Here is a 12,969-nt window from a genome sequence, read left to right as displayed (position 1 = left end):
ATAATTTCAACTGTTTCATGCAAAAGGAGTAGCAATTATTGCAAAGTAATTATCGGAATGAGTGGCAGAAAACATGATCCCTTTACCCCTTGTAAAAATAATTTGTTACTCACAAAGAGTAAGCTTTTTCTACAATATTTATATTTCACTATGATTAACATGCAATTAATTTTCCAATTGCTGACTGAAACAAGAAGTTCATACAGTTATAAAAAAAAGATAGATTTTCTGCTTCATGCTACTATAATTAACTTGCAGTTAATTTTGTCAATTGTGGAATACTGACTATTTAAGTAATGTTATGTGTTATTGACAAAGATAAGACAAGAACTTCAGATAGTTGTTAAAAACTAGTTAGATTTCTCTTTTAGATGCTATTTCCTAAATTATAATTAACATGCAGTTAATTTTCTCAGTTGTGGAACCATTGGATTTAAATGCAATTCTCACAGACTGCCAAATGGAGGAACCTCTAAAAGTACCTATTTCAGCAATACTTTGTATGTAAGTAGAATATTTTGATAAAAATAGGATGCAAGTGTTCAAATTTTTTTACGTTAATGTGGCTAATTTGTTGTTTTTAAGAATAAAATACGGAGTATTCAGTGAAAATCCTATATTTTAAAATAAACCTTGTCTAAAATGACGACAAAGAGTATTCTCATTAAAGATTTGAAATTATGCATGCGAAAATAAACAAAAGCCGCTACTGATATCTGAAAAATCACATTTCAGAAAGTTGGTTGTATGAAACATAATGACATTTTCGATTGCTGGTTAAAACTTCAAAGTGTTTCTGATAGCTGTCTCTGAGCCTTTCTCTATTTATTCCGATGATCAAACATGTTTGAAACAACGAAACATGCTTACTACCACAACAACAGCAGCCTTCAACAGTCTTCCTTAATCGTGATTAGTCAAATTTGGATAGGAATACTGTTTTTAATTCATTTCTGCTGCAAATTGAAACTGCCTGTCTGTGGCATATACAGTACTATTGAGTAAGGGTTTTTAGGGATTCAATCTCTCCTCCCGAAATGGAAACACTATTCCTAAGTTCGTTTTTTACCTCATTTATTGCGTTAACAGAATGTTTTAATATTAATTCTTATTTTCTAAATAAATAAAAACATTTAAATACTAAAAATAATAATAAATAAGCGAAATAATATAAAAATTGAGCAGCTCTTTTGCTCTGTTGTATTTTCCCCATTCTGTTATATTTTTTGTTTCAGTTATATTTCTGTTCTATTATATTTTTTACATCTACTTTGATTAGAGGGGGTAATAAAATAGAAATCTTTATATAATAAAATTTCAGTACTTAAATTTGTTACTTTCACATTTGTTGCGACTATATTTAAATTTTAGCAAAGAGTGGTTTTAAAACAGAGTATCAATCTGATGATTTTTGTTTAAAGAATTGTAGTTTGTTAATTGATTGAGCTACTGAAGTTACGAGAGCTTTTAAAATTGAAATGAGGATTTATAAAACTTTACATTTCAGGTCTATTATGTCTTAACATTGCAGGTGCATTAAAGTTATTTTCAGTATAAGTAAATTCATTTTCACTTAAAATAAATTAATTTTTAATTACAAATATTGGTTCTTTTATTTATAACTAATTATATTAAATAGTACTTAACAATTGTGTTACATTGGTTGTTTTAATTTTACGATTTTTAAATTAATAAATACTTATAATAATAGATTTAGTTCTACCTTAAACCTCCTACGCCGAAAAACATTCCTGGCTACAGCTCTGCTGCTGAGGATACCTATCATACCTTCTCGTGGATTGAGATCCGGGGAAAAAGTGGATCATTCCATGACATGCATCTTATTATCCAAAAAATCGTACTTGTGAAAATTATAACAGGCAATACAACTGAGACCAAGAATTATCAGTGCAGATAGCAGTAAATGGACTTCTTGTATCGTTTATCATTTGATTACCTATATGTAATCAGTAGGAAAAGCTAATTAAGAAATCCTCTTATTTTCTCATATTTTGCCAATCAAGAACGCAAACTCGTCTGTTCCATCCCGATTGCTTTCTTTTGATTGCGGGTAGCTTTAAACGCGGACTACTTTTCCCTACCTTCATATTGCAAATAGTTTGTAGGTTATGAAAAGCAAAACAATAGAAGAGAACTAAAGAAATATTCTCCAATGGACAGCAATGCAAAGGACCATTAATAATGCGAGGAGAATTTGACTATTGGGGAAAACTTCATGTGGTATTTCCTCCAGCACGTTTGAAGCCTGTCAATGACCAGAAAAGGCTACAAACAATTTTTCTAACATTTGCTCAGAGAATTTGGTGGATCTAGTTTTGATTTTAAACGAGGGCAACGATTCCCTTCTCATTGTAAAACATCTACTGAGATAGCTTTATAATGATAGAGTGAATGTCATGGAATGATCTATTTTTTTTAAAATCTCATTCCCCATTTCAATGGTAGGCCCATTCAGTGTATGGAAGAATTGAACAGTGCAATCAACGTATGGAATTGATGCTATCGTCCCAATACGTAGATGGTATGCAATATCGTATATGTCAAATCATCTACAGTGCGCAAAATGAAAAATGGACTACCCTAAATTACATTTGTTCTAATGATTGGGTTTTCACGTTCTATGACTCGTTCTTAATGGTGCGATAGGGTGATTTCAGATATGCCAATTAACTAGTGCAGACGATATTTTAAGCTACAATAATCAGACACACAAGTGCTCTTTCTATGAATAACAAAAAATTTTTGCGAATTTGAATTTATGACTCCCAAAGTATAGGGGTAATCACACTGTGGAAAATCAGGAAAGTGGACCAAAGTTTGGATCCCTTAATGGTAATTTTACTTTTTGCGTATTTCGCTATATCTCAAGAGCTTTTTAAGCGAATTGAAAATTTTGCCTACAGTTATAAAATTCATTCCTAAATACTCATAATTTTTAATTATTTTTTATTAATGGTCGAAAAAAATTTGATCTGTAAGGTGTACAAGTTTTTGCATCATTTTGAAGAGTATAATTTTACATGGTAAAATACAAAATTTGAGCAAAATCAGACAAATAGTTTCTGAGTAATCAAATTTTGAAAAAGTTCTATGTTTAAAATTTGATTTTTCAGGAATTTCTCGACCGATCGTGAAAATCCAATCTTTAGATCAAAAGTTATTTGTGGTGGTAATGATTTTTTTAACATGCATGTTTCTCTATCTTTGTTTTTCTTTCTGTCCAATTACAGCAGAAAATCAAGGCAATAGATCTTTCGATTTGTACCCAGATGTAGAAATTTCTAGCCCAAGAATGTCTTATTAATTTACAAAAGTAGAACAGTTGAAGAAAACTAGATTGATTTTTAAAATTTGTTAAGTCAAATATACTATTTAAATTGATTTATGTATTATATTTTGAAGATACTTGATTGTATTTTAAGTTAACAAATTGACTATCACTTTTATCATTATGAGCTTTTCTAAGCCGTTATCTGTTTTTTAAAATCATTTCGATGATCAATACGTGTTTTTTTCAAACTAGTCCTTAGAAAGATTACTAATGATAAAATAAGAACTAAGAAAAAGTAAAACATAATATTGAAGGAGGGACCCTAGTGAAAATTCGCAAAAATATTCTTATTTTTAAAGTAGATTTGTAAGCAAACTTTAAACTATTGTCTAATAATTTATGACGAAAGTATAATAATAGTGCCTTTAAAATATGTAATTCGATAATTTTCATAATTTTAAGGAAATATTTTTATGACAGACTTTCATATATTTCTTTAATGCATATTTTCTGAAGAATAGAAAAATGTATTTGAAGCGAAAGACATTCAAAATTCCTTACAATGTGAGTTATCCAAACTGGATATAATAGTAAGGATATGTAAGCATAATGTAATGCATTTTAGGCTGTTGTAAAATTATATTGCTTAATATGTTCGGGGCATGTGAATTTTCAATCAGAAATATCGCAAAATGAAAAAAATGTCACTAAAAAGGGAGGGGGGAAATGAAATTCAGTTTTATTTGAAAACGCTTAAATATTTTTGAATTTCACTATATAAATAATTTATTAAATAAAGTAATATTTATTACCTCTATTCATGTTCGTTTTTATTTTTTGTTTTTTTAAAAATCACTCGCTTTGAAGACTGAAGATTTATATGGAAAGAACAGTCTTAAAAGAACAGGTTGAAGGGTTAATAAAAGTCTTGATGCATATGTATTTTTTCAATGTCCTTTATTTGATTGATATATACTATAATCATTCATATGTTTTCATTAATATATAATTGAAATTTATGTTCGGGCCTGTATTTCGTAAACTAATTATGCTCATATTTTATCATAGAAGAAAAATTTCATTCCTTATTAAACGTAATACTTTTCTTAGGATATTTTTTGGGACAGTGTTATTTGCTTGCATGTGTGGTACAATATTAGATTTAAGTGACCGTAAAATGAAAGAGAGTAAAAGGAAATATCCAGATGAAAGTAAGTTTTTACTTTAATGTTTTTTCTGTAAAATATTGTGAACTATCAATATAAACAGTTTATAGTGTATTAAGAAAAGATTCTAATGGTCTAATACATGAATTTTTAGATAATAATTAGGAAAAAGCATGAAAATTTCTCAATAAATTCATTAAAAACAAGAATAAATAACACAATTTGCAATAAAGGTTTGAAAGATTTGCTAAAAGAGCCCTCAAAATTTTAATAAATTTAAGATAAATTTTAACTTGAAAAAAAAAATCACTAGTTCACAAATCAAAATGGCCTTTTCACCACACAAATTTCAAATCTGTGGGCTGCACAGAGTTCTCCGAGTATTTCTTTATTACACAAATTTAAAATTCTGAAACTAATTATGAAATGTTATTTTTTTTTACTCCACCCTACTCCCTATACATTTTTCCTCCTAGTAATTTTCAATTTCCAAGTTTTATAATTCTTGCGTAGCAAACCCAAATGTAACACAAAGTTACAACAAAAAACTGACAAATTATTTGCGGAAAAAACACTTAAAAACTCAATAGTTTTCAAAGAAATTAGAATTTTAAAATAAATCTCAGGCTTATTTTATAAAACAATTACCCTTTCAGCAAGTTAAATTTCAACTCTTAATTAATATTTCTGTGGACTGTATAATAGCTCTAATTATTTAATTTTAAACTAAACGGTTATTAATTATCTAATTAATTCTTATATAAAAANTGAGTGTATGCCAATTTTTTGTTCATATTTCATGTAGAAAATTTTTTGAGCGTACCGAAAGCTATGTCTGGTTAAAAAAAAATTATATTTACATTAAATTTTCAAATATTTATAAAAATTAAATTTATAAGCATTTTAAATTCCTTTTTATTGTTATTGAATTATATTAATATGTAGATGTCATAAATGTAAAGTTTAAAGTTTTAAAATGTATTTAATATTAAGAAAAAATGGCTTGTCGATAAGGTTGAAAAAATCATTTTTTCGACATCGAAAACGTCTTGCTTCCCGTGAACGAGTCATAGAACGTGAAAACCTAATCATTAGAACAAATGTAATTTAGGGTAGTCCATTTTTCATTTTGCGCACTGTAGATGATTTGACATATACGATATTGCATACCATGTACGTATTGGGACGATAGCATCAATTCCATACCTTGATAGGGTGATTTCAGATATGACAATTAGTGCAGACGATATTTTAAGCTACAAAAATCAGACACACAAGAGCTCTTTCTATGAATAACAAAAAAATTTTGCGAATTTGAATTTATGACTCCCAAAGTATAGGGGTAATCACACTGTGGAAAATCAGGAAAGTGGTCCAAAATTTGGATCCCTTAATGGTAATTTTACTTTTTGCGTATTTCGCTATATCTCAAGAGCTTTTTAAGCGAATTGAAAATTTTGCCTACAGTTATAAAATTCATTCCTAAATATTCATAATTTTTAATTATTTTTTATTAATGGTCGAAAAAAATTTGATCTGTAAGATGTACAAGTTTTTGCATCATTTTGAAGAGTATAATTTTACATGGTAAAATACAAAATTTGAGCGAAATCAGACAAATAGTTTCTGAGTAATCAAATTTTGAAAAAGTTCTATGTTTAAAATTTGATTTTTCAGGAATTTCTCGACCGATCGTGAATATCCAATCTTTAGATCAAAAGTTATTTATGGTGGTAATGATTTTTTTAACATGCATGTTTCTCTATCTTTGTTTTTCTTTCTGTCCAATTACAGCAGAAAATCAAGGCAATAGATCTTTCGATTTGTACCCAGATGTAGAAATTTCTGGCCCAAGAATGTCTTATTAATATACAAAAGTAGAACAGTAGAAGAAATCTAGATTGATTTTTAAAATTTGTTAAGTCAAACATACTATTTTAATTGATTTATGTATTATATTTTGAAGATACTTGATTGTATTTTAACTTAACAAATTGATTATCACTTTTATCATTATGAGCTTTTCTAAGCCGTTATCTGTTTTTTAAAATCATTTCGATGATCAGCACGTGTTTTTTTCAAACTAGTCCTTAGAAAGATTACTAATGATAAAATAAGATCCAAGAAAAAGTAAAGCAAAATATTGAAGGAGGGACCCTAGTGAAAATTCGCAAAAATATTCTTATTTTTAAAGTAGATTTGTAAGCAAACTTTAAACTATTGTCTAATAATTTATGACGAAAGTATAATAATAGTGCTTTTAAAATATGTAATTGGATAATTGTAATAGCTTTAAAGAAATATTTTTATGACAGACTTTCATACATTTCTTTAATACATATTTTCTGAAGAATAGAAAAATGTATTTGAGGCGATCGACATTCAAAATTCTTTACAATGTGAGTTATCCAAACTGGATATAATATAGTAAGGATATGTAAGCATAATGTAATGCATTTTAGGCTGTTGTAAAATTATATTGCTCAATATGTTCGGGGCATGTGAATTTTCAATCAGAAATATCGCAAAATGAAAGGAGTCACTGAATGAATATCACTAAAAAGGGAGGGGGAAAATGAAAATCAGTTTTATTTGAAAACGCTTAAATATTTTTGAATTTCACTATATAAATAATTTATTAAATAAAGTAATATTTAATACCTCTATTCATGTTCGTTTTTATTTTTTGTTTTTTTAAAAACCACTCGCTTTGAAGACTGAAGATTTATATGGAGAGAACAGTCTTAAAAGAACAGGTTGAAAGGTTAATAAAAGTCTTGATGCATATGTATTTTTTCAATGTCCCTTATTTGATTGATATGTACTATAATCATTCATATGTTTAAATTAATATATAACTGAAATTTATATTCGGGCCTGTATTTCGTAAACTAATTATGCTCATATTTTATCATAGAAGAAAAATTTCATTCCTTATTAAACGTAATATTTTTCTTAGGATATTTTTTGGGACAGTGTTATTTGTTTGCATGTGTGGTACAATATTAGATTTAAGTGACCGTAAAATGAAAGAGAGTAAAAGGAAATATCCAGATGAAAGTAAGTTTTTACTTTAATGTTTTTTCTGTAAAATATTGTGAACTATCAATATAAACAGTTTATAGTGTATTAAGAAAAGATTCTAATGGTCTAATACATGAATTTTTAGATAATAATTAGGAAAAAGCATGAAAATTTCTCAATAAATTCATTAAAAACAAGAATAAATAACACAATTTGCAATAAAGGTTTGAAAGATTTGCTAAAAGAGCCCTCAAAATTTTAATAAATTTAAGATAAATTTTAACTTGAAAAAAAAAACTCACTAGTTCACAAATCAAAATGGCCTTTTCACCACACAAATTTCAAATCTGTGGGCTGCACAGAGTTCTCCGAGTATTTCTTTATTACACAAATTTAAAATTCTGAAACTAATTATGAAATGTTATTTTTTTTTACTCCATCCTACTCCCTATACATTTTTCCTCCTAGTAATTTTCAATTTCCAAGTTTTATAATTCTTGCGTAGCAAACCCAAATGTAACACAAAGTTACAACAAAAAACTGACAAATTATTTGCGGAAAAAACACTTAAAAACTCAATAGTTTTCAAAGAAATTAGAATTTTAAAATAAATCTCAGGCTTATTTTATAAAACAATTACCCTTTCAGCAAGTTAAATTTCAACTCTTAATTAATATTTCTGTGGACTGTATAATAGCTCTAATTATTTAATTTTAAACTAAACGGTTATTAATTATCTAATTAATTCTTATATAAATTTTTTTTCATAAGTCACTTATTTTTCACTCAACAAAACAAAATGTGAAGTTGAACATAAAGTTGAATAAAAAGAGATATATATTTAAACAACACGAATATATTTAAACAACGAATATATTTAAAAATTCATACTTACGAATATATTTAAACAATATATACTATACTAGAAATAACTGATCCTCGTTTCTTGCTTAAGTTCATGATAATTAAATATTAATCTATTTGTTACTTACTTTCTATGTACTTTTTACATGTTTGTACAATGAACTTTTATTCTTCTTTTACAGGCTTTACTAAGCGATTGCTGAAAGCTTTCTCTCTTTATACTAATACAGAAAAGTTATTCACAGAGAATTCCAAACAAGTGTCTCTGAATTACACTCAAGGATTTCGGGTGATTTTATCTTTCTTCATCTTGTGGGCACATCTTATTCTATTTCCGACTCCAGGGAAAGAAATACGTTATAGTAAGAACATTATTGTTCATTTTTCAAATCCATCCTAAGAAAAAAAATATTAAACTTATGTTGTTGAAAATAATGGGGGAGAGGAATTAATATTTACGTCAGTTCAAAAGAATTTTTTAGAAAAGGCTTTATATTATGAAAATTTTCTGTATAAAAAAAAAACAATAGATGGTTGAGAGTTTGAACATAGTAAAACGTACAAAGCAAAATCAGTAATCAGTTAAAGTTTTTGATATGTCCTAGCATTTATACATATTTCGATATTTTTAAAAAAAAACTGGGTAACAAAGTCTAAAATTGATTATTTTACTAAAAAAAAATTTTAAAAACGTGCTTATAAATCTTCTAAGAACTATTAAACTAAAAAAAAATTTCACTTTCAACAGTTTGGCTGAGGAAGAGGTTAACTTTCGATTTTCAAATTCGGAAAGACGTCATGACTTAAGTCATAGGAAAGTTTAATTCAAAATAAGTTTCAAAAACAACTATTATTATTTTATAACGTACACTAAAGATATGGTTTACACTTGACAATCAGAAAAAAAATTTCTACCGAAGTAAAGGTGAAAAGTTGCAAAACTTCGCATATAGGTTTAAGAAGAATAATAAAAAAAAAGGTCAAATAAAAATTAAATAGTGATAACAACACAAATATAGTAAAATAGATATATTTTTACGCTAAATAGAATGAGATTAAGTACGAGGGTAGAATGAATAATTTCAAAGTTATAATGGTATAAAAACTATAAGTACTTACAAAACGTTCAATGCTTGACTTGTGCTTATATACACACTTGAAGTTTCTATCTTAATAAATATAGTATTGTTTGCAATGCATTCTTTACGTTGAATAGAAGGAACCCAAACACGTTTCAATGTGATGAATAGTTCATAAATTACAAAACTTATTGTGTGTTATAAATACCCTTTTTTCTGACTTGCACTTATTTATACTTTTCTTCTAAGTTATTTGTCCTATTTACCCAAATTTGATTTAACTTAAAAAATATTTTGAATTCAATGCTTAACTTGTCTTTATAGTTACAAAGTAGTAGTACCAAAAACGTAAATAAGTACAAATCAATAATAACCCTTTTTAATAAATAAATCCCTCGCAACTCGTCATTTACTACTTCTACAGACATAACTTAGGTTACACCTATGATTGTAAAGAATATTAGTGCCAATAGTCAGTATTTTCGAGAATTATGATTAAGATTACGGAAACTTTTCACAGCAACTAATAAGCTTTTGTAAAGCTGTGCGTAAAAATGTTTTCTTTTATAAATGATGGTTGTCTTTTCAAAATGTACTTTGATAAATCTGAAGGCAATAAGTAATAAAAAAATTATGTATTTGTGTCAGTACAGGGAAACAGTTTATAGAAGAACTAATGTGAAGGAGTCTAATCAATACCAATTCAGAGGGATTTAAAACAGTTTACAAATAATAATTATTCTGAATTGTGTGGGGACGTAAAGAAATGGAAGATTTGGAATAAGCGCCAATTCACCAAGTCTTATGAAATTAAATAAGAATTTGAATGATGACCTACGAAAAGGCTTTCTTATAAACTTATAAATACAATGAAATGCATTGACAATATACGTATAAGCAATAATAAATATATAGTTAAATTATAAATAGGCAATGAGGACGACAACTAAATGCATACAGTTTCTAATAGCCTTGAAAAAGATTTATTATTATTATAAACAAAAAAGGTAATTACGAGATAATTTGAAGTCGGACTAAAAATTAAAAAAAGTAGAATTAGTAGCACCACATGACTTTGTTTAATGAGCAAACATGCAAATAAGTAAAAAGTGCGAAAAAATTTTAATACAAGAATTACAAATCTGTCACATTCCTTTATCAATTATTTGCCTTTTTATTTTACGCGATTTCGCCCCTATTCCTTTTATATATCATAAATATCGTTCAAATTGCTTTTTTTACAGTGTTAGAAGGTAGTTAAGAACAAATTAATAATAAAAGAAATAAAATGATGGGATATGAGAAGTTTTAAAAACATAGCTGCAAAAATGGTTTTAGAATAAGTTTTAATACTGTACTTTATCATTTTCCTATGATCAATGCTGAATCAAACATGTTCTTTTCAAAATATCTGTGTAATATTATTTCAAAAATAATTTATTTTTGTTTTCATAGAGAATTTTCATTTTATATATGAAGTTTTGGATCCCATTGTGGAAAATAATGGGGTAATTTTTGTGGATTGCTTCTTTGCTCTCAGGTACATAGCATGTATGGTATTCTTTACTATATTGTTATCCCTTCTTGCATTTCAATTAGTATTTACTTATTATTATACTGGGTGTCCGAAAAGTATGGACTTAGTCTAATATTTCCAGAAATATTGGATCAAAAATCAAAAAATGTATGCGGCAAATATTTTAGAAAGATGTATACTATGATGCTAAACCCGAACTTGCAAATTTAAGCTGTAGAGGAAGAGAGGATGCAACTTCAAAAGATTAAATTTAAAAAAAATTTTTGTAAATTTAGATTTTCCAGTAAAAATACCTTAAGTTGACTTATAAGTGTTTGTATTTTGATCCACAGGTCTATCTACAATCAACAAAACAATAAAAGAAATTTGTTACTAATTGTTAAAAACAGCTATTTCAAGAAATTCGAGTCAGATCAGACCTACAGACGAGTAACATCATTAAAATCGTACCAATTTCAAGTGAATTAATATAAGAAAGCAAAGCTAATTTACAACATTTAACTACGCTTCACTTCTGCAGGAGTCATTAGTCATTTTTTTAAAAAAAAATATACCCATCTCTTTCTTTCATGCATTTCCCAAGCGATTTGCACCTCATTTTTATTTCTGGCAATGGTATCGTCATACAAACATTTAAGTTAAGTGTAAGTATTTTCTTCTGGAAAATCCAAATCTGCAATTAAAAAAGCAGTAATTTTTACTCAAAATTCCAAAATTGCAACCCACACAACATCTAGGGAGTGAGATTGTGCGTTAAGTTCAATATCATTGAATAGAGCTTTGGAAAATGTATGACACTCATATTGCGTATTTCTCGAAATATTTAAACCGTTTCCATACTTTTCGGACATTCTGTGTGCACTATCTTGCAACAAGAGTTTAATCAACTGTAAAGGAATAATTGATTCACTTACATTGTATGGGTGTGTCTCCACTAGAGACGATTACAACCTCAACATTTCAGCGCAAAAGGACAATCAAATTCATAAGCATCAGAGAACAATTTTCTGCTGAACCAAAGTACAGAACGAAGACAATTAAGGAAAGGTTTTTTTGTAATAAACCATTTAAAAAAAGTTCTTTTTGGAAAGACAATCTGAGTGCCCTTAAGTATTGAGACTCTTAACAGGCCAGTTTATTTAGTTAATCCCGTTATCACCTTACCAATCCATGTTGTACTTTGTAAAATGGCAGCTAGCGTTATCGTTATGGAAGAAACATTGGCAAAACCAGCAAAGTTAACGAACACACTGTCGAACAAAATTGTGCAATAATTGTCGGTATTGAGATTACCACAAGGTTTAAATAAGGGTTCCAATCTATACCGATAGATTCATCCCCAGACCTTAGTACCACATCCGTCGAAATACATGGATATCCAAGTTTTAAATAGTGATGCTTTAAAATTAAGTATAATAAATGTTAGATAGTATATGCTTGTGTGTTATATAATTTTAGATATTGTATTGCTTAAGGAAGTATCTACAAAAATCTTATTCTCTTCATCTTTCTTGTAAATATTTTCATTTGTTTAAGAAAACCATTTTACATCATACTGAATTTATTTAATCAAGGTTTTAATTAAATTGAAGATTTGTGAATTTTTAATTAAATTGAAAAAGGCCAAAACATTCATTTTCTATTTTAACTGAAATAGCCGACTTTAAACATCTACTTTAAAATTTATCGACTTTAACATTATTCAATTTAAGCGATATTTTATTGCATTGATAAGTCTGAAATCAAGTCTCTTTATCTTAATCATATTGACAAATAGATTATTCTCATTTTTGGTTGTTTTTTTTTTCAAAGGTCAATTATTTTCGTGAAAACTTTTCGATTAATTAATATTTCATTTTTCTTAAAAAAATAAAACAAATACGCATCACATATTTTTATATGGCAAAGTAAAAAAAAAAACGTTAGTCGCACATAAAAGGATTAAATATTTTCACGGAATTCGAACCTTTAAATAAAATAATTACTTATAGTCGGAATAAGCAAAAA

At 27.5% G+C, this 12,969-nt stretch overlaps 1 protein-coding gene across 5 annotated transcripts in view; it reads left to right on the top strand.

Annotated features, from left to right (window-relative positions):
• Window positions 1-416: 416 nt before the first annotated feature.
• LOC107440795 (nose resistant to fluoxetine protein 6) overlaps window positions 417-12,969 on the top strand; it is a gene marked incomplete at its 5' end in the record, with an annotated part of 37,943 nt that continues 25,390 nt past the window's right edge. For 4 of the 5 annotated variants that reach the window (XM_071183639.1, XM_071183637.1, XM_071183638.1 and 1 more), the window contains 4 exon segments: window positions 417-504; window positions 4,403-4,503; window positions 8,529-8,708; window positions 10,881-10,965. In XM_071183639.1, coding sequence (XP_071039740.1) covers window positions 417-504; window positions 4,403-4,503; window positions 8,529-8,708; window positions 10,881-10,965 — 454 coding nt within the window. 5 annotated transcript variants of the gene reach the window in all.

Source organism: Parasteatoda tepidariorum, chromosome 7 (genome assembly GCF_043381705.1).
Source record: "Parasteatoda tepidariorum isolate YZ-2023 chromosome 7, CAS_Ptep_4.0, whole genome shotgun sequence".
Taxonomy (NCBI): Eukaryota; Metazoa; Arthropoda; class Arachnida; order Araneae; family Theridiidae; genus Parasteatoda; species Parasteatoda tepidariorum.
The sequence above is the reverse complement of the archived record's forward strand: the minus strand, read 5'-3'. Positions and strand labels throughout refer to the sequence as shown.